Raw genomic sequence first — 23,027 nt, forward strand, 5'->3', positions numbered from 1 at the left:
TTGGGATGACACTATAAGTTAATTGTTTGTGGCCAACTGGAAAACACTATATCTCAAAGGAGGAAAAAAGTCCTGTTTCTGACTCTGAAGAGCAGAATAAGGGTAAAGAACCTGACCTGCTGGAGGAGCTCTAAGATGTGGGCGAAACCAGAGCTAATTCTGAAAACAGAGCTACAAACTTTCACCAAGAATCTATTCACTACTATCCATTTAATGGATCAGAAAGAAAATGGAAAACAAAATAAGCCTGACTGTAATTTTATTGTTTTCGATACAGTCAACTGCATGGTTCTACATTTCCTCAGATCGTGAGAAGGCATCATAGGAATTATCCTTCCATTTCCACCATCTCAACACACAATTTGACTTCTGAAGGGTGTCTGTTCATCTCTTCATGAGAAAGAGGCTAGGTGAAGCTAGAGATACGAAATAAAAATTATATGAGAGACAAACGCACAGTGGTCCTAAAAGAACAGAGACTCTGGTTCCACGAAGCATCAGAACCCGGACAGGGCTCACTCTTGAACCCCTTATCCAGCTGCCAGTAACTCAAATCATCTTACTCGAGCACCTCCCTATTCACAGGGAGGACACCAGTCTCCATTTCGGGAATGAAAAGAACCAACAGCACCTAGTAATGGGTTTTTAAAGATCAGACCGTGAGCACGAAATTCGTGCAGTGCTAAATACAACCTTTTCTCTGCACCTTTGAAACATTGTTTGACCTTTCACAGCTTCATGACTAGGACCTGATCTATTCAGAGTTATAAAAAACACAGTCTTGAAGAAATGTTTTAATTAAGGTTTAGATATATTTCAAACATAATACATCATTCTGTATGAGCATGGCACATCCAGTGCCTCAAGTCGCTAGGGGAAAAAACCCCATGTTGTCATCCACCTGTTCCTTTCCTTTTGCATGCATCTAACTATTTGTACTGGAAGAGAGGGAGGGAAAAAAAAACCAAGATAGTGTAGACAAGCTCTCTCACAGTGTAACCATTTTATCAGAAGAACAGACCTTCCAGCTCAGAACACAGATCCAGCCAACCCAAAACTGGTCTTTGGTAGTGGTCAGCAAGAGATACTGATGAGAGATTTTAAGAAGTTAAGTATTGTGATATCTCTCCAGGATGATCATCCTGTCTCCAGCTTGCAGCTCTGCAATTAAGTGGACTACAGCTGGCAATTTTGGACAAATTCACAGGAAACAAAGCTATCAAGGTACTTTTGACTAGTTTTTTTGTCAAATCCATGTAAACCTTTAGCATGTAATACAGACTGTAACAAGAAGCCACCCAGCTGAACTACATCCTACACGGGACACTATCATCTCCTTCTGTTCTTTTTGAACTTCTTTTCATCTGCTATTTTGGGATTTGGTGCTTTCCCCACTACCTTTTGGTCATGGCAAGCAATGTCACTGGTCACTTAGCTTAACTTTCTCTCTGTCCTTTAAATTGATGTTGTGGATTTTCAAGTTATTTTATACATTAATTAACGTAAATCTAACAGATATAACAAAATTTGTAAGATTAGATATTTAGGAAATCCCTTCATCAGAGACTCTGTCAAGAATCCCCTTGGACTACAGGTTTGAAGACAGCAAACTGATTTTTAAAATTAAGTACATTTAAAATACCAAAATTATCTAGCTATATTCCATGTATTAGAAAAACCATGCTCCTTCCCTATTCCCAGAATTAAAATCTTTATTCCAAATGCAAGTGACAGAGTAGAATTTCACTGCATCAACAATATACCAAAACCAGACACACTGGGAAGCACAGAAAGACTAAGAAAACTGATGCTGTAGAGACAGTTTGTTGGGAAGGGGGTGGGGGGGGCTTGTTTTGTTTTTGGTTTTGTTTTGTTTTCGTTCTTGTTTTGTTTTTGTTCTTAACTTCCAGCTCCAGTGAATCCCAAGCCACAGAACTGCTTGGACACTCCTTTACCATTCTCATCAGCATTCTACCTTGTGCCAAAGATAAAAAACATTTGCAGCCTCTAAGTCTGCAACAAGGATCACTGTGCCCAAGATACTATACTTTTTAGGGAAGACAAGTAGGGGGTCTCAAGAGAAGAAAGGGAGCTATGGAGACTCTCAGGAGTATATTCTTACATAACACAGCCTGCCAGCTTTCAGCTGACAAGCCCATCCAAACCTAAGTAGCTCATACAGAACCAATGGATGCCTCCAGTATGGAGCCTTCTGGCCTCCTGAAAAGCCAAAGAACACCTTGTAGTCATACATTCACCCAGCCCTGCACTCAACCAACAAACCTCCTTGCAGCACAGCCCCGAGAAGGAAAGCAGAGAGCCAAGACAGTCCCAAGTGGGAGCCAGGCGGGGCTCACCCTGCCTGCTGCCAGTACACCAGCCAGGTGCAGGCTGGCTGGGGTGGAGCCAATCCCACACTCCTGTGCTCCTCACCATTTTTTTGGATAAAAAAAGGGCTTACTAGCCAACCTAGGTCTGCATGGATCACCTTGGCCACCACTGCACCTTACTGATGAAGGCACACATGAGCAAGCCCCACACCTGGACAAGCCTTTTCATTCTAGACCACCCACACCAGGCCTGTGCTCACTTCATGCAGTCACTAACATGCTGCTGCCTCACCTCCTTCTTCCTGTAATGCCCCTTCAATCCAGATATCACTACAATTTATGATATTTTAGGTCCAATCTTGAATCCGTAACCAATTATTTACCATGTGGTTTCAAACCCATCATAGTCAAAATAGATAAAGGAAATCAAACATGTGGGCTAGTTAATTTCTTCTGGAATACCACCTACCACTGTACTTTCTTCCAAAAAGCCACTTCCTTGGGGTTTCCAAATTCTAATATGCAAAAATTAAAATGTACTATATTTAGGAAGGGATGATACAAATCAGAACAGCTACTTAGCTGTGCATAGGGAAAACCAAGTTTTAACCCTGAGAAAGGCATAGTACTACATTATCTCATGCAGCAGAAGTATGACTGATTAAGTCTATCTTTGATATGACTGATAAAGTCCATCTTTGATAAGCAACTTTTTAATTACACACATTTAAGGAGGGTACAAGTCACACCACAAGCTCAGTATATTATCTTCCCATACACAAATGTGCACAATTGTATCCTAGAACCTTCCTTAGGAAGGCCTCAACCTAAAGTGTCTCTCCAAATATGATCAAAATCCCATCAATTTTCTCCCCCTTAAAGCAGGTTTAGCATGTGTGGATATATAGTTTAAGTACACTGAATCTCCACTTCTAACCTCAAAAGTATCAGTAACCAACCATCCTAAATTTTTTTTTTTGCTCTTACATTTGGGAATACCTACTATTAATTATCATAACAGTTAAGCCTGGCCCTGCCCCATCAAGCCATCTTGGGTACCAGTGCTCCAAAGAGTTCAAAACCTTTTAAAATTATAAATAAAACTAGTTGGAACAGGGTTGTCTTAGACCTTCAGCTACTAATAGAGTATATGCACCCCTTTCTCTCACCCCCCTTCTAGCATTTGAGATCCCATGATTGAGGTAAAGTCTTAGTAAGCAACCAGACCACTGTGAAACCCATCACCCCCATAGGTGAGGTCCTCTTGGGTCATGAGCCAACTTGGCTCCAGCAGCAAGTTGTTCCTGGCTTCCACTTCCCACAAGCAACAACTCTTCTCCAACACCCCCAAAAGCAGCCAAGAGCCACTCAAAAGCAAGTTCCTGTCACTGCTACAGAAAGATTCCCATGTTTGCACGCAGGGAAAGAAGGAAGGGGCCAGCAGCTGTACCAAACTGCTCTGATGAGAACAGTTCCCTGCCGATCTAGATGGCTCTTCAAGGACAATTCTTTAAGAAAGCCTCAGGTTTTCTACACATATACACAGGACTGCTGTATTATGGAGGTTCTGAAGTCCAGCACCCTAGAAAGCAACTGAAATGTGGCACTCCTGCCATGAAATTTGTGCTGTAGATTCACACTTAGCAAGCTACTGCTTCACCATCCAAAAACTGTGTGGCTTTAAGCCCCTCCTGCCATGCACTAGACAATTCTCAATATCCCAGACCAGAAGAGATCTCCTACCTTCTATTGTTAGAATTCAGCTGGCCTACATACATTTATTGCAAAAGAGACCTTGAACAGCTTCTCCAGGAAATAATTTTATACCTGACCAGCACTCCAACACCATACATGAAACTATTTCTCCACAGCACTGTCACATGGGGGTATTTTGGGGTGAGCAGAGAGGGCAGCTGAGGTGAGCAGTCCAGCAGGAGACTGGTTTTGCCCACTCCATGCCTTTGCTGCTGCACCAGAGCAGTTCACCCTCTGAAGACAATAAGCAAAGTTGCGTAAGCAGTCGAGCACTGAAGATGAATGAACCGTGTGACGCTAAAGATCTGTGAATTGAAAAATCTAATGCATTAATTAAAATCAGTACCCTCATTCCCCCTCTCCCTTTCCCCAAAAATAAGAAATGTATACAGCAGGACATAAAAGGAGAAATAGAGAGAGGTGGAAAAAACGTGGTCTGACACATTTTAAAAAATTGATGGCCTGTCACCCTGACGCTGATGAATATTTTTTACAGGATAAAAATGGCAACCTAGAGTCTAAAAATAAAATGCTGTGCTGCAGACCTGTCTGGTTCAGCAACACCACTGGAATACAAACACACTCCTTTGCTGGTGTATCTTGACTAAGATTTCAAATAGAAGAAGGAAAAAAAGCACTGTAAAATATACATTCTCTTTTCAAGACAAGGGATTTGGGGTTTGTGGGGTGTTTTTTTAGTAAGGATTCAGATTAGCATTATACTTCACTTGCATTGTGTAACTGCCATTAAAAAAAAAACCTTGCTAAATTTTAAGTGATTGATGACAAGAGCATAATACCTCATGCTGCATAAAGCAATTCTTTTTCTTCCCTTCCCTTGACAATTACAATATAAGAACATATTTATCAGTGCCTTTAAACTGTAATTTCAGTAAGCTTCAAAAAGTATTTTTAGAAACATGCTGCAGACAGAACTGTGGACAATGCTATTTTGAAACTCATCCCACCCCCAGAGACAGAAAATAAAACCTTTTGCTTCATTCTCTATCACAGTTTAGATTAAAAACGTGCTTAGCTGAGAAGCAAAAATGACTGAACATCATTTACAAGAAGCACTAATTTCTCAAGACTATCCACACTGCAGACAGGCTGCCTTATGCAGTATAGATGCTATTTTTAGCAAGTGATGCAATAGCTGCAAGGGCTCTCCCAGAACCTTTAATTTAAGAGCCTAAGCCATACTAAAACGTGTTTCAAGATACTTAATATCCCTGCACTGTGACCTTCCCATTCTCTGCACCAGCCTACTACCCACACAAGTCACTCCTTTTTTAAGTTTCACCTTCCAAGAAAAAGACAGATTTTACATGTAAAGAGAAAATCTGTATCTATACATCCGTCAGCAAACACACCTGCCCTGCACTGTATACGACAAGGAAGTTATATAACACTGTATAGAGATTTTTCTGACCTCTTGATTTTCTATTGAAATACGAAGCAGCTTGGCTTCCTTGGTGAATTTTTGTGAAGACTTTGAAAAGCCCACAAAGCTAATACGTCTAATCCTTCCCAAAGCTGTTTCCATTCTTGGAGATCTTTTTAGAAGTTCTTGTGTCTAACAGACAACTGTTAAGACATTTCTGCTAAGCGACTGTTTCAACAGCTAAAAAAATTCTAGAAAACAAGAAGAGTTCCTGAAATGCCAGGGCTTTTTAAAATTGTTTTTTAAATAGAATAGGGATTTTCCAGCCCTTTGGATCTGTAGATCCTTTATGTTCTGCAGTAGCTATGTGGACCTCCCTCCCATGTAACAGATTCAAGCTTACTGGTAAGTTTAGCACTGCCCCCTTTTAAATTCTAATTCCACCTGCTCCCTCCCAAAAATGCCAGAGGTAAGTCCAAAGTCAGAACTACCCAAGAAACTGCTTTTGTTTAACTTCTAACCCCCAGGGGCCCATGGGAGGGGACACCACGAAACAGCTCTAAAAATGACTTTATGTTTTGAATATGTGGTCATTAACAGAATATCTTATCTGTTATATAAATCCATGAGCCTGACCTGCTGCCCTGCAGAATGTGAGTCCTTTGCTTAACACAGGCAGAGGACATATAAGAGCTCTTACCTCCTATTTCAGACCATCCATTTATCAGTCATGGCCAGCATTTAGGGCTCAGGAGAAATTCCTATATGTGTATCATGTTCCCAAGTTTTACACCTCAGCTGCTATAGTGCACTAACAGATTGTGGGAGAGCAGGTATAAAGATGGCTCTGGGTACAGCAAAAGCATTTGCTTTGTGTAAGGATAATTCTGTGATCTTTCCCTCTTCATGAGTTTTCATCATGCTATATACCACTCAAGAAGCAGGAAAGCTTGACAACTTTCTACTTCTTGTTTGAAGGAGAAAAGGTCTGCCTCCCCACCACCAATACAATGTATTCACTTCCTCCCCCTCCAGCACAAGCATGGGGAAGGCAATGTCAGTAGAATTTGTAAGATCTCCAGGCTATCTGGGAACAAGGAATCCAACTGCAAAGAGGTGAGACTTGGAGAGATTTCATTCAGAAGCTATCTCTCCCTTAGAGATCCTGACTGCTCAGAAGTAGAGCAGGAAGACACCCAGTGATATTTTATTCATTTTGGCTAGAAGCAACATTAAAACAAGCTGTACGCTAAGAAGGTAGCATTTGCTCTAGGGACACAGAGGTATGAAAATAAGGATTCTGCAGAACAGCTGAAGTGGCAACAAAACTCATACCCAAACGTGTGACCTCCTCAAAAGTAAGGAAGTTGAAGCACAGAGACTTCCATATCTCATGCCGCTAAACAGCAGAATGGGAAGCATCACACTGGGAATTTTACAAGGCCTCGTGAAGGTAGCAGGAGGATGACAACTGCAGAGTGCAAATTCAGGCTCTTCAATCTATATACAGCAGGAAACAAGTGTACAAATGTACATCTGCTTCACATCTGCACAGCAGGAGCAATGACAAGAAGAAGACCAGACCAGACCAGTTTCCATCACCAGTTCCTCATGGTTTTACTGAGACTAAGTAAGAGCACAGCAGCCACATAATATGTGTCATGTTAGACACAAAAGTAAGAAACATTAGCATCATGAGAGGCCGAAAGAGCTGCTCCCACTTCACCCAGCCCACTGCTCCTCACTTGAGGCTGCACAACTGTGGGACTGCAGGACATTGACAACCCTTACTAGATCTGTGGTCAGCTTGTCTATGGTAAATGCAGACTGAAACTAATGTGACTGCTACAGGTGCAAGTCTGCAGCACTTAAAATAGATAATAAAACGGAAGGGTTAGAATAAGAAGCCACCTGAGCTAATTAGCGAAGTAGTTCACATTAGGCAAGAACCAACATCATGTTGTTTAGAGACAATATTGGATCTTCTAGTAGAATGTTGTGCTTCTGGTCTCATGACTGGAAACATCCAAGATTTCAGGTCACCCAAACCTTCAGTTCCCAAGGGCAAAAAGAGGTGGACTGGACCATTTAAGCTGCCTGTTGCTATCCAAGACACAAACAGACATCAAATAAGATCCTTCCTCCCTTCCCTTGGCTACTCTGGAATGAAGAATCTGTGCAATCTTACTCGAACCAGCTGCTAAAGTAGCTCTTTTGGGAAGAGAGCAAAACACCCTTCAGGGTGTCCCCTTTCGCAGGTTCAAGCATGACTGCACGAACTCCAAGATCATAAGCATGTTTATGCTATGCTAGGAATGGCTCTAAACCTTTTAGAAGCCCTAACTTTAAATAACACCTTCATTGCTGTTAAAAAGTGGAATCCTCTCAGATGTACTGGAAATAGTTTCTCTTGGATTGTTTGAGGCAAAGATGGTTTCAAGAGTATATTTAGCAGATAATGTTTTCTTAAAAAGATGCAAAGACAAGCACAGATAAAAGATGCCATAGCTGGCAAGCCTTTATTCAAATGTCGAGATCTTATAAAGGCAAGCCTTAAAAATGTAGAGAAGTAGCACCAGAATAATTTAAATTTCTACTATCTTTGAAAGTTACCTAATTATGGTGAGAAACAATCTACTCAAATAGAAGGTTCATACAAAAAACAACAACCTCCAGAAATTAAAGTTGTTGAAAAGCCATCGAACTTATCTTCAAAAGATACCCTGCCTACAACAAATGAGCTATCCGCAGTATGCTGTTTCTCAAGCCCGCGTTTTGCATTCTAGCCTTTGCACTGGAAGGCAACACAGAAGGGCAGTTTTGCTGAAGCTGGCAGTGACCCGATGGGTCGCTTTGGCGCGCCGCAGCCGCGGCGAGCGCATCCCGAGCCGGCCAGCCCCGCCGCACCTTGCCGGGCCGGGCAGGGCAGGGCAGGACGCGCCCCGCCGTGTCCGCAGTGAGCGCTCAGCAGCGCCCTCTGCCCGCAGCCCGCGCGGCGAGCCCAGCCCAGCCGAGCCGCTGCTCAATCGAGCACAGCCCACCATTCATAAAAAAGGGGGTCGCGCAGCGCTCAAAGGCGACCGTGCAGGGCTGGGAACCGAGCAGATCTGAACGCTACTCTATTTTTTGACCCTAAATATATATATATACAGTTTTAGCTAAAATGAGCATATTTGGTAATTACTGTTCCACAGAGGTCCCTTCCATCCCACGCTCTTAATTACATTCGCTTTAATTAAGTATTTCTATCCATCGGGGTGGGGGGGGGGGAAGAGATGAATAATGTTAACACGCCTAGGTTAACCAACTTAGAGGACAATAGTTGTCTCTTGAGAAATGCCCTCGATAAATTACCATCAAGCATTAGGGAGACTCTTACGTTAAAGCGCTCTAGAAATCCTTGACTGTTTTGCAATAGGTGTTTGCCTTAAAAATTTAAGGAAGAACTCGGGCAACACTGCCTTTGCTTTTCCCGTTTCTAAATAAAGAAACGCCCACCGACGCCTTCTATATTTCACTCCGAGCCCTTGAAAACTTGCAGTATTTCCCCCGGTGGAAAACTCCCCAGATTTTCCCATGGAAACGAGGCTCCCATCAAGCCTCCTTAAATGTTTCAGCTACGATTGATTCGATGCACTTTCTTCTCCCTGGCAGAGCAGGGAGGCAGAGGAAGCGCCTGCGGGCACTGCATGGGCTGGCGCAGGCTGCCCCGGCCCCCCCGGCCGCACGTGGACCAGCCAGTGTCCCTGCCAGTATCCCTGTCACGCGAGGCGGCCGCGCACCCCCGGCCCCGGGATGAACAGCGGCCCCGCCGAGCCCCTGTCCGCCCGGGAAACTCCAGGAGGAGGACACGGGGAGCGCTCCCCGCCGACGGCTGCCCGGCTCACGGACGGGGCAGCCCGCCGCCCCTCGGGGCGGGGAGCCAGGGCGCTCCGGGAAGAGCGGCAATGCGGGCGGAGGAAGCCATGCGCTCCGAGCGCGGCTCACACTGGCCCCGCCACCGCCCCGCAGGCTCTGGAAGCCGACCCCCGTGCTGGCCCCAAGCGCTTCCTAAGCGGAGCGGAGGGAGCGCGTTATGTCACCGGTTAGGTAACGGCGCGGGAGCCGCCGCAGTGACGGCACCACTCCTCCTCCGCCCCCTCCCGCCGCGGCCGGGGCGGCTGAGGTGAGGCGGCATTAACCCTTGGCGGGGGCGGCCTTCCCCCGCGGGCAGCGCATCCCCCGGGAGCGGGGCGGGCTTCCCCCGCCGCCCACCGGAGGCAGCGGGGAGCGGGGCCGGTCCCGCCGGGAGGGGTGCGGGGCGGCCCCGAGCGCCCGCAGCTCCGGCGCGCCGTGCGGGCCGGCAGGGGGCGCTGCTGCGCCGCGGCGGGGGCGGACGGACGGACTGACGGACGGACAGACAGCCCGGGGGCGCCGGCGCCCTGCGGCTGCTGCCCCGCGCCCACGCGGGAGCCCCGGCACGGCGTGCCAGGAGCACGTCCTGTTCCCGGACACTGATCCCAGCACGCCCGCCGCACGGCGCGACACTAAGCATGCACGATCTCGGGGCGCTGATCCCCGCCGCCGGCAATGCCCGAGCGACTGACTGCCAACGGGACCAGAGCGGAGCCACCAGCGCGCCCAGCCCGGGCCAAGCTGAGCTGAGCTGAGAGCCAGCCGAGAGCACTCCACGACTCCCTCGCTGCCGCCTGCCCCACGGGTCCCCCCGGCCGGCTGCACACAGCATCCACCCGCAGCAGAGGAGTCGCCCTGAAGGCGCTGCCAGCAGCCCTGCGTGCTCCTGTCCCGAACACAAGGCAGCACGGCACACACGCCCGGCAGAGCGAACGACCTCTGCGCCAGCCCGCACCACACACGCATTTCAGGTCCCACTGAGCCCCAGCTCCATCAGGGAACACTAGCACAGACACAGCACTATTGACCTTGCCTTTAACACGTACCTTGTCCCTGGCAAAGTGGAGATTTCTATGCAGAGTTATACCAAGAATGCAGTACTCCCTTGTCAAGGTCCACCACAACCTTTTTCCAAGGTCTTCATTGCAATCTCCCCAATGCCTTTTTCCTTTAGAGTCCACTCAAGCAAGTGGTGACAGGAGTCTACAGCTTGTCCCAAGCAAGCAGTTATGACTCAGAAAAAAGGTAGCTCAGAGGAATTTTCAGCAATAGCCCCTACCCACAGATGCAATGCTATAAAGGGAGAACAGCCTCCACCAATTGCCTGGATGCTCTGGAAAGCAGCATGCACAACAACCTGTTTGACTTCAGGTATCTCCTGCCCCATCTCTCTTCTACTTGCTGCTTTCCTTCCATTTTTGACATTCCATTCTTGCAGGCCTCCTATCCCAACTTCTCAAGGACTCTTTGGTTTAGAAATCTTTACAGGTTTCACAGCAGAAAAGGTTTTCACTACTGCTATCCAATTCCCCTTTTGAGTGGGACTGGGGGCCAGCTATTTAACTTCTCTCTCTGGTCCAAGATAAAACCCTCCTTTAAGAAGTCAGACACTAGAAAGAGCAATGGAGGATGTTCTTTCCACATCTTTAGTCTACAGAGCAGAACCAGAGTGACAAAACAGTTTTATTATCCACATGTCCTTCTAGCCTCTCTTTCAAAAAACCCCTCAAAATTGCACAAAGCTCCCCGGCTGCCAATGGGACCTGTTCCAGCATGTCTGCCACCCTCCTCCAAGTTCTGTAAACCTTTCTTACAACATGTTCAGCCAGTGCCACCTCACCAAAACACTGCTGTCCCCACAAGCACCAAGATGTGTGTACAGGACACACACAGGCCAGCTGGGGCACAGCATAGTCTTGCTTAGAGGCCAAGCAGCCCGTTGCACATGCAAACTGTCACAGCACTGAATTTAGGTACATCTTTCCTGCTGAAAATGGGCCATTGTGGCTAGAGGAAGTAGCTTGCATCAAAGGAACTAAGACACCTTACAGAAGAGAAGGAGAGGTAAAAAACCAACAAACAAAAGGTTTTTAACAACATGATCACTGCTCCAAGGTTTAGGAATAAGGGCAAAACTTCAGTCTGCAAAATATCCACAGCTAATAAGAATATATGCATATAGTACCACACTGGGCATTAAAAGTTTTGATCAGTATTCCTTACTTACATGCATGCCAAAGTACTAATTCCCCCTGAAGTAAAGCTTTAAGATGAAAATACAAACCATCTTCTACAGTAAAGGCTATTTTAAAACAATATGCATTTATGAAAAAAGGTATCGTGTTACTCAAATCTGCTTCCTCACTTTGTAAAGAATTGTGCTGAAAGTTTGAGGAGACAAATTCTAGGTTAGTGCACAAAAAGCAGTTTCAATCCAAAGCTCACTAACAGTGACCGAAACAAGCTAGTCTGTGCCGGAATGTCACACTAACATTTTTCTGAACAAATACATTATTTTCATATGTTGCCAAGGCAGTGTCTTACATTGGAAATTCTACACTTTGATTTAACCACAACCACCAACAGCAACTAAGTGACAAATCCAGCTGGGATGACACACTACCAAAATTCTGCATAGCTGGCAGCTTGAAAATCCACCTCTTTCATTTTACTAAAACTTCTTGGCTTACAAAGACTTTCAGATGAACAGATTCCCACCCCATCATTTCCAAACACTGTGAAACATCAAGAATTTGGTTATTACCAGAATAAGAGTTTGAAATATAGCCAAGCACAACCAATCTGTCCCCAAGGACAAGGTCACAGGAAGAACAGAATACTGAACTATTGCAGAAGGAATGACAAAGAGGTTTATTTCTTAAAATTCGTACTCCAGCTATCAAAACAATACAACACCACTATCCTAGTGGTTGAAAAGGAAAGGAATTAGTTAAACCCTGTTAGCAGGGACTTCCAAAACCATACTCTACAGCTCATAAACAATCCTCTTAAACACACAAGAGGTACATGCCACCCATCTTGACCCACAAAGAACCACACAAAACAAGACTTTGGAGTAGCCCATCAAGATGGGGCTAAGCAACAGAACTGACAACAGGCTCCTCCTGCAGTTTTAGGCTCAGTTACAGACAGTTTAGCTGCAGGACGTCCCCCACCCATCCATGCCTACCTGCTTCCTCAGCATCTGCTTGCCAATGGGTTTTCAGGCAGCTAAGGAAGCTGACCCAGCTGACTGCAGCTGGTCTTCCTTGCAGAGTTAGAGGTCAGCGACACAAGCAACCTCACCACCACCACCGACTGGAGGCAATGTATGGGAAGCAGCGAGAGCTCCCAGCCAGTGACCAGAGCAGCAGCAATTCTTTTAGCAGCAGTTTGGTCTTGGAGCAACTCAGGTTGACCACTGGGCTCAAATGTAGCTTCAACAGTTTGATAATGCTGCCAAGTTTCCCTTCTGTTGCACCAGCACTGGAATTCATGTGACCAAAGCAGTCTATGGAGCATAAATAGCCCCATAAATGACTAATTTTCTGCAGGGCACACTCCTTAACCACACCACCACACAAACAGACCAACATCAGTGCCAGCCTAGGAGGAAAACAGCAAGACAAGAGCTCCCCATCTCCCTTCTCTCTCCACACCAAACTTTTACATAAGAAATACATGATGTAAAAACACACACTAACTCACTCTTGTGACTGAAGGCATCTCATTTATAAACTGACACCATGTGAGCATGTCAGCAAACTGATTCAAGTGCAAAGGTACACGATCAAGATTCTGGAGGTTAAAGTGAACACCCAAGGTGAAGAACCAGTCCACAAAATGGAGTGTTCTAGGTCAAAATCTAGGAACAAATACAAAGTTGCAGAGGCCCACAAGTTTTGCCATAGATCTGGGTCTACCAGGACAAAAAGACTGAGGTAAAGAGTTTGTATCAGGACCGGTAACTGGCCTTTAAGCACACCTGTAAGCTGATAAGAGTACACATCTCTTTATGCCATGCAATACAACACTGGGTTGGACACATAGGACAACTGAGGGTAGGAACAAACTGCAAGACATCCTAACTCTGATCCCTTGTTCAACCACAGACAGGGTAGTGGCTTCTTCCAGCAATGCAGCGACCCTTTACTGCCCTATCCTTGCTACTTCTCCCTCCTGTTAGAGATCTGACTCGTGAGCCATGCTGAATCCACACTCTGGGGATGGGGAGCTCTTTAGCAGATGGGACTGAGACACCAGGAATACTGGGCATATACACCTCTTTCAGGAAAAAAGACATTTATGCAAAATAATAGTGAATAACAAGTTTATAGATCAAGCACGTTTGGTGCCAGGATAAGAATCCTGGGAAAGGGAGCAAAGGGGCAGAAGCCTATGAGAAACAGGTCTTCCAGAGACTTCAGAACATCAGAAGAGTTTTGGAGAAACAGATCAGCCAGTCACAGATGAGCAATATGAAAGTGGGGCCTCTTGGAACAAGGATGCAGTATGCAAGCATAAGCAAGTGCTGGTTGGGTAGCGGCAGCTGCAGAATTAGAGAAATCCATGCCTTCACTTTCCATATCTACATGCATCCTCCCACACATCCACAAACCTCTGCATCTAAAAGCAGGGACTAGACACCTAGTAAGAAGACCAGATTCTTTAGTCTCTGCACAAGAGTTTCCTCCCCTCAGCAACAAAAAGCTTTGTCCCATTGAGCTTATCACCTCCCATTCCCCTTCTCTCACTACAGCTTTCCTCCTTTCTGCTTCTGTGGTAGTCTTCTAACATACATGAAAATCCTTTGGAAAAGTTGTGATTAACACTCCTAGAGGTAAGCTCTTGAAGTCTGCTCTTTCTCATCCAGTAAGTATAGAGCTCCTCAAGAAGTGGAGACACAGCTATCCCTCTGGCATGACTGATGGAATACACCTTTTCAGAACATGTGGCTCACAATTGCTTAAGAGGAGAAAATAGAAGGGAGGTGTAAAAAACAGAAAAAAACAAACACGTAACCAAAACCAAATCTGTACAGTCAACTAGACAGTAAGTTCTGCACATACATGGAGCATGCCTAAACCTGAGCCACCCAGCCATTTCCCACAACTGACAAGCAACTAAATCATGAGAGAAATACAGGAGAACCCTCAGGAGTGAAAGAAAGAGGGAGGGTAACAAAAATGGGAAAAGAAGTACAAGAAACAATGGGACAGGCAGTATTTTCCCTGAGGCTCAGGACATCTCAACTCCAGTTTTAAGATCTGCTAAACAAGAGGTTTCTTTCAAAACCTACAGCCAAAGCCCAGGCTTTTAGGTGTCACAATCTGTTGCTGAGGGCAATGGAGTGAATTAGAAGCTCAGTAGGAAATATTGCATATAGGTCTCCTTCCATGTTAGCTGAAGATGTTTATATTGGGCATCAGGATTTCAGCACGAATAATGACTCACCCAGTGGGTGATGGTGCATTGCTCTAGACTTTAATTCCAGGAATCTGGGAACTTGCACAGATTTGAAAAACAATATATTATTTTAAGGTTAAATCGGGAGTCAAAAAATAGCAGATTGAAGGCAGAATTCTTTTATGCAATTAAATATACTACAGGGGAAAGAACTCAAATTGCCCTAATTCTAGCATTTTCAGATACTAATGTACTGAATCTAAAAAATATTTTGCTTTTCTCTAAGAACCCAGGTTTCCTAAAGCTTATCAGCAAGTGAGCATCAGAAGTCATCTGAAGCTAGAAGCAGCAACTTAGGTAAGAGATTAAACCATGCAAGCCCAACACGTGAGATGCTTTACCTTATAGTTACAGTGTTTATCCCACAGTTGTGTTCATATACAGGCCTGAAGAATCATACTTGGCATTTCTGCTACAATAATCAGGAAATATACTTTCTTACTATTATCCCTTCCATTGCAGAGATGGTCATCCTCATCCTAAGTATTAGGAATTAATATATTCACAAGACCAAGAGCAACATGTTTCACCTGCCTACCAAAAAACAATTCCCAGGTGGAGAACTACTGCAGTTTTCCCAAAAGACACTTTCAGCTCTGCTCTCAGACCCTCACGGCCTCCTACCAGCTTACTTGCTCCTTATACAGGAGTACATTTACCCAACTGGCACTAGCACCCAGCACAATTCCAGTTGGGACCTCCTTGCTGAAGGCACTTGTGTGCTCACTGCTTCTACACAATGCCTTTCCTTGCTGTCACCAGGGCACCTCACAGGTAACCTTCCCAAAGGCAGGGAAGCACACTGATCAAAAGAGCAAAACAAAGAAACCTGAGCAACATATTACTCTAGACTACATCCTTGTATAAATTCTCTAGTTTTAAGTAACCAGTTTCCATTACAAGTATTCCAACTTTAAAACACCCAGAAGATCGGGAGAATGAGCTAGCTTAAAATAACTCAGCTATTCACCCCCCAGGCTAATAAATTGTCAAGCATTTCCCTCTCAGGCTGTTTACCAGAGATGGGTATTCTTTTCACCTTAATGCAAACATCTGTCCTCCACTCAACATTAGCTTTTTTTTTTTCCTGGCAGGTGGAGAAACCATACTACAGCGTTTCACCCTCCTCCACAGTTTAACTGCTCCTCCAGTTAAACATGGCAAAGTCTGTTCATAGTCTGAATCAAACTGCAGAGCTGTAGATTTGTGAGTTTGGTTGATGCTGAGGCTGGTCATGCCCACACATACACATTTGCTGGCACGAGCCAGAAGGGAAGGGCTGAAGTCCATCAGCAAGGACACAGCAGAACTGGGACTCTGGACATCTGAGCTCTGTGCAGTTGCTCTCCCTCTACTCTTTTGACTAGAGAGTGCAAGAAGGAGTACTCAATGCAGTAAGTGTTGAGCAATCCTACTAAGCAGAGGTTTTAAACAGTAACATCATAGTGCGAAGAGTGCAAAGGAAAACACCTGAAAGAAGAAATCAAGCACCAGAGAGAGAGAAAAACTGTAGAAAACAGCAGAGCATGGTTCATTTCTTTATACTGTCCAGGAACCAATACTGATTTTAGGGTATTCATATATATATAGGGTATGTATTAGGGTATGTTAATAGCAGTAGCCTATGTAAAAAATACTAGAGAGCCTCCCTGACTCACCACGAGCTGCAAGGTTTCTGAAGGGGTTCCAGCCCCCTCAAGCACCGCACAGTGCAAGCTGCCGAGCCTACAGAAACAGGGTCAGAGATCCCACTTCTCCTGGGCTGCTCTGGAGAAGCATCATTTGCTAAGTCCAACAATGCACAGGCTGGAGGGATACACTGACAAGAGTCTTCTCAATTACAAGCTATGAGTAGGACTGATGACTACAGGCAGACAGCTAATTTTTTTACTAGATAAAATTTCGGATAGATACTTGGAAACACCACAAGGCAAGTAAGAAAAGAAAAAGCCATAATACACTGGAGCACAGTACTCCTGGGAAGTACAGGGCAGATTAGGACACTTGCAACAGACTGTTCTCTAAGCCACTCTTCAGTGCAGTAACCCTTCAGGAGCACTTTGCAAATAGCCATACAAGAAAACAAACATGCTCTGAGTTCAGGCTGCACATTTCATTTGAGTTGTCACAATCACGAGTTAGTTACAAGCAAACTGCCATATTTTCACACATTCTCAACATTACTTTTTACGTTAACAAGTGCGATGCTTTATTTCATATAAGGGTAGCATCCAGAATTGAGAACAAGGCCAGAAAACCTTCACCATGGATCTGAAGTGCTGAAGATGATAAATCCCTGAATAAGTGATTCAGCTAAAGAATGAGAGATAACCAAAAACTCCCCCTAAAGCTCTGCACATACCAGCCAAAAACTCGTGTACAGGGAAAAGAGCGAGTTGAGTAGAGCCTCTCCTCTCACATACTGCAGGGAGAGCAACACTAAGAGAGGCTGAAACTCCCTTCTCCTCCATTTCCCTGCTAACTGCACCCTCATCACACACTGCTCGGGGATGGCTGTTTAAATCTGCAACAGTGATTTGTGACATGGTCTGTCAACTATCTATCACTGCACATTGTGAAACACCTGCAAAGCAAAACTGCACTAGTTTGTGCAACAGAGCTTGACACCTGCTTGCCAAAAACTAAGAAGCTTTAAGATAACAACTATTTCACTCAATGCCAAGGAGTTTCAAAAACAACACTACTTGTGAAAGCTGATCAAAGTCATCAACAATTTAGCACCTGGTCAGCAGTAAAGTGAATATCCTTTGTACAGAGTTCTTAAACTGTAATTAAAATAATTTACCATCTGGCTTATTTCATTAAGGATACCCTTAAGGATATTCTTATAAGGATACCCTTGTAAGAACTTCATAAGGATCAAGGTCTGTTTTATAAAACACCATTTCCAGGGACCACAGAAAGCATAATCTTACAAATGGAATCTAACTCAAATGATTTACAAGCACAAAATCCAGCTAGTCACTTCTTTCTCTTGACATAAGCATCACATCTTATTAATTTAATAACATTATTTATAAGGTCTGATTTATAGAGCTTATTACCCTAACTTAGAAGCCAATAAGAGTTTGGGAATCAGACCCATATTCTTAGTTTTTAAAGACCTGACCATACAGACACAAGTAAGTATCTACTCCACTACTCATGTACCCAGTTACATACATTTTTCGTGCCTCCCTCCGTGGCCCTGGTACACAAGCCCCTATTTTCAGATGCTGGAGTACACATAGCCCTTGTTAAGTAAAAGAAGACAACAACAAGGCAGAGAGGGTCACCCTGCTTTGCTGCTGCTCAAGGGAGTTTTTATTAAATATTTACACAGGGAAAGAACAGTTTGAGACTGAATAAGATGGGTTTGTCTAAAATCAAATTACAGAAAGTTAGAGGCAGTTGAGAGCACCATTAACATCCTGATTAATGACCTCTCACAAATTCTTTTTTAAGAAATCTAGAGCAAATTGCCCACATTTAGTTAATTTTGCATGTTAGTGAATAAACTCCAAGAAGCTTAATTAAGGCAGGCTCATCTTCACAAACGTTTGTTGGCCCAAATACAACTGTACAGCTGTATTCACCACATGAGAAAGCATCACCACTATCAGACATCTTGTACCCACTCAATGTACGATTATTCAACCATGACTCTATCAAAGGCATGGGGAAAGAAGTGGATGCTTTTCTAAGCCACTGTGAGGCTTGAAAGAAAACAGGACTTTTCTTTTAGTGTCATATGGCCAAACACACAACCAAAATAAACTTTGTTTATAGTTAACACACTGCTTCAGCTACAGCAAATTGGGAAAAAACCCACATTTATCATCAAAATATCTGCAATGTTGAGACAGGGAAAAAAGAAATAAAATGTTTAAGTATCCACATAACCAAGAACTGACACAACCAAGATGTCAGATGCTTCACAACACCAGATCAATCCAACTTACACTGACACAGTGTTTTGAATATAGTTAATTATTTGCATATATTGAATTAGTCTGATCACACAACTGACCCTGCTCCAAACAGGAGGTTGGACTACAAGCATCCTGAGGTCCCTCCTAGTCTAAATTACCATGGGATTCTGAATTCATTTCACCAAATTACTGAGGCGAAGGAGCAGAAAAACAATTTCATGTTTTCCAGAAAAAGAGGCAGCTTCCTAAAATAGGAGACACGGCAACTCTCCAAATGGGAGCTATAACAGCAGCAGACAGTTCCCTGCTCCAGACACTCTGTACTCCAGAATACACCAAATTTTCAATGGCAGAAAAGCAAGGTGGCTGTCTGCCACTACCATCAATGGGAGAAGAACAGGAGTCTCATCCAAGCTAAGGAAATACCACTATGGATCACAACAATCAGCACTAGCAACAGAACTGTCTGCCTAGAGGAAGGCAGGGGAGCAGCCACATCTTTGCTGTATTCTTGGTGATTTCAGAATGACTCCTTGGCACTCTGGTCCTGTTGAGTCTGTGGTTTATTTAGCGCCATTTGTTTAAATCAAGGAAGCTGTTATTCTCATCTTTTACTGATTTATGAGTAGCATTAAGTAGCATTAAAGGTAAAACACTCAACTCAGGAGTTTTCACTGTATACTCTCTCAAGATACACCCAGAAATCTCACACCGAGACAACCACTCAACTTCCACACTGTACTTCACTGCACAGTAGCCAAAAAACAAGCCAGTCGCAAGTTATACGGACAGAAAACCAGAAAAGCTGCATATGGACCTTCACACATAAGTGTGACTGTTGAAAAACTAACCTTTTGTCAAAAGAGATGCTATTTCAAGTAGTACAAACCTAATTTTCCTGGAGTACATTACCAGTTCACATAGTTGTTCTTCCTCCTTATATCCTCTCCTTCTGAAAACCAGGAAATTAGATAGAGCATAGACAGAAGCAACTGCATATACATATCCAAAAAACCTCTGAGAAAACAAGTTAAGAATTTGCAACCCAATTTCAGACATGCAGAACAGTTAAAGGGCAGTAAGAACTCCTTCCAAAAAGACTTGTGCTTTAGGGTTTTTATAAAGATGCTTTCTAGCTGTGCACTAGAAAGAACACATTGACACAATAACTACAGCAGCCAATTAGCATCAAAACCACTGGTTTTTAAAATATCAGAAAAAGAGGAAATGCTCTTCTTCCTACAGTACAACTTAGTAATTTGCTAATTCTCAAGGTGACCCAACATGTCTGCAGCTGTGCCTCCATCCTCCTTTCCACGACAGAAAACAGAGAGCCTGCCCAGCCTGTTGCTGGTGCCACAATGTACTTCAGGGCAAACCACTCCCTTCAATGTGTTTTCAGACTGACAACCTCTCCTCATTTCAGCTGGAGGCTACAGCAGCTGTCCCAATAAAGCAGCACCTCACCTGCATCAGCTGCACATAGAGGATACACAACAGCTAACTCATGATGGCCACATGTGTTCCTACAGTGACAGCAGGCACCATCACTCTGTTTCTCCATTCTCCTTGACAGTGCAGCAGTGCTCCCACTTTAGAGCAGAGCAATAAACAGGGAATTCAGCTGTGCTGCCAATGCTCTTCTTCCTCCTTGCCTTGAGGATCACCATCATGGCAGAGAAAGAACCACTTCTGTGAGCAGCCACTGGCTACATACATTGGGCTGCTGCTGCTGCCTGCACTTGCACAAAACAGTGACAGAGGACACTTGCACTACGGTTCTCTGGATCTTTGAGGATGTGACTGTGGGAAGATCTGTTATCTACAGTTCGTGGTTCCAGCTGATAAGCCAGCATTTTGCTCAAGCTCTGCCAACTTCCATGTTTGAAACAGTGCAAAACAAGTGCAAGTGGCCATCAAGTCTTCTGTGATGCACCACAAGTCAGCAGGCAACTAATAATACAGTAATGTATTCAAAACCAGCATTAGAAAGCCAAAGAGGGTTTGGGTATCCTGTGCCAACCACATTTTTAACAGGCATAAGGTTTCTCCAGCCGAAAGGAAGACCTGAGCCTCAGTCACTTGTATATAAAGCTGTAGCTTGTCCAAGGCACTGCTGCTGCGTTTCAAGCCTGGGCACACAGAACTCATTACGTGCTCTGGCATTATGTATGCTGCCAGTAGCAGTGCTGGTTTACTGGTGTCTCACACAAGCAGACATTCAGCTACCCAACCATATGTTCACATACAAGTTCTGTGTTGGCTGCAGCAGAGGTTATGGGGGAGCACAGTCATAAGCCCAGCAACAGACCAGCTTGTTGCAGGGCTGCTCTACCTACAGGTCTGACACCTGGAAGCAGCTGCAGCAGCTGAGTGCTTGATGTCCTCCTACTCCCCTTGAGGGAAGGAAGTACCTCTTACAGAATTTTAAACCATCAACTCATCTTAAACTCACATCTCTTACACCTGGCAATTATATTTGTGGACCACCTTATCAACTCCCGATCAGGCTCCCCTCTGCCTGGGGCAAGAAAGGATTTGAAAATTCCCTTGTCCTGATCTGTTACACCAGCAAAGACGCCCTTTTTAATACCTCATCATTACTTAAAGGCCATTACTTAAAGGCTACTGAGTGGCAGTGGCAGTCTCAGATAGAAGAAACTGTCTTTCCCCAGCGTGGCTCCTGTGACCAGGAATCGAAGTACTAAGAAAAGTTAGAGCAGCATAGCACTGCAAATACCCTGGTAACAGCCTCTGCTGTACTTCCTCAGCGCTCCTGTATTTCTGAGATGCCAGCAAAATGCTGTCGCCACCCCCTCCCGGCCACCGCTACTGTCACCCCTTCCACAGGGAGGGCCACTCGTGCTGCAGCCCCTTCCCGAGAGCGGCCGGGCACCGACGGGGGGCCGAGCAGCAGGGGCAAGCGGGGCTGGCACAAGTTTCGCGCCGCTCCGCTGTTCGCCCGCCGCTCTCGGCAGGGCTCTTCCCTCGCCCTCCAGCCCGCCGCTTCCCCCGGAGCACCCGCGGCCGCCGCCGTTCGCCCGCGCCCCGGCCGCGGGACAGCGCCGCAGCTCCCGGAGCCGGGCAGGGGCCGCGCGGTGCCGAATCCCGCCGCGCCGGGAGCGGCCGCTGCTCCGGGGGCGGCGGGGACGGGGCGGGCCTGACGTCAGCGATGAGGTGCGAGGCCGGCGCGGAGGGGGCGGCGCGCACCGACCGGCCGCGCTGGGAACTGCGGAGCGGCCCCGGCTGCGCGGCCCCGGAGCCGCGCTGCGCGCCCGGCCGCCCCGCAGACACCAAGTTCAAACACGCCGTGCCCGCCCGCCCGCGCACAAGTCCCAGCCGCGGGCGTTTCTCTCAGGACCGATCCAACCGGAGCGCTCTGGCCCCGCAGATTCCACGGGGAGCCTGGGACCGGCTCCCGGCTCAGCAGGGGAGCGCCCGGCAGAGCAGCGGAACCCGCCGGCCTCTCGGCCGCTGCCCCATACCGGCCCGCCCCGGACCCGGCTGTCGCCCCCCGGGCGCTCCGCCAGACTGCCCCGGTCCCGCCGAGGTCCGTTCCCCGCCACCCGCCCCCCTTTCCCGCCGAGCCGAGCCCGCTCCCCCGCGAGGTCGCTGCCCCGGCCCGGGGGGACGCACTGGGGAAAGAGCCGCGGCGGGGGCGGCCGGGACGCGCACTCACCTGCCCAGGCGCCCAGAGCCGGCCCCACGGCGACCGCGCCGCTGCCCAGCACCCAGACGCGGAGCCCGGACAGCAGGCGGTACGAGGCCAGCGCCGCCGCGTAGAGAGCGCCCAGCGCGCCCACCCAGTAGAGGAGGCCGGCGGCCGGGAGCGCGGCGGGAGCCACCATGCTGCGGAGGCTGCCGCGGCCGGACTGAACCCTCCCGGCCACCGCCGCCCCGTAGCCGTCACGGCGCCCGCCCCCGCCCCGCCGCGATTGGCGGAGGGGCCGCTCAGCCACCGGGTAACCCGGCAACGCGGCCGGGCCCGCCCGCCCTGGGGCCGCCCGGCCCCGCCGCGCCGGGAAGGGGGGGCAGGCAGCGAGCGGCCACACGCCCCCGTACTACTTGCGGCCTGCGCCCCACGTGGTCGGCACCGCTCTCTTGCCGCCATTGGCCGGTGAGCATGGCCGTCACCCGGAGACCGCACGTTGATTGGTCCCACGGTACGGGGACCTCACAGGATTGGTGGGAGAGGGGGCCTCGCCTCCCGCCCTCACTGACGTCATATGAGCCCATTCATAAAATGCTCAGGCTCCGCCTCGCACC

The 23,027-nt window shown here is 46.6% G+C and overlaps 1 protein-coding gene across 1 annotated transcript in view; it reads right to left on the reverse strand.

Annotated features, from left to right (window-relative positions):
* Window positions 1-22,781, reverse strand: part of HSD17B12 (hydroxysteroid 17-beta dehydrogenase 12) — an 84,012-nt gene extending 61,231 nt beyond the window's left edge. The window contains exon 1 of the mRNA XM_085062632.1: window positions 22,441-22,781. Coding sequence (XP_084918758.1) covers window positions 22,441-22,609 — 169 coding nt within the window. The 5' untranslated portion in view covers window positions 22,610-22,781. The remainder of the gene's footprint in view (window positions 1-22,440) is intronic.
* Between the last annotated feature and the right edge of the window lie 246 nt (window positions 22,782-23,027).

Source organism: Lichenostomus cassidix, chromosome 5 (genome assembly GCF_008360975.1).
Source record: "Lichenostomus cassidix isolate B80296 chromosome 5, HeHo_3.0, whole genome shotgun sequence".
Classification (NCBI taxonomy): domain Eukaryota; kingdom Metazoa; phylum Chordata; class Aves; order Passeriformes; family Meliphagidae; genus Lichenostomus; species Lichenostomus cassidix.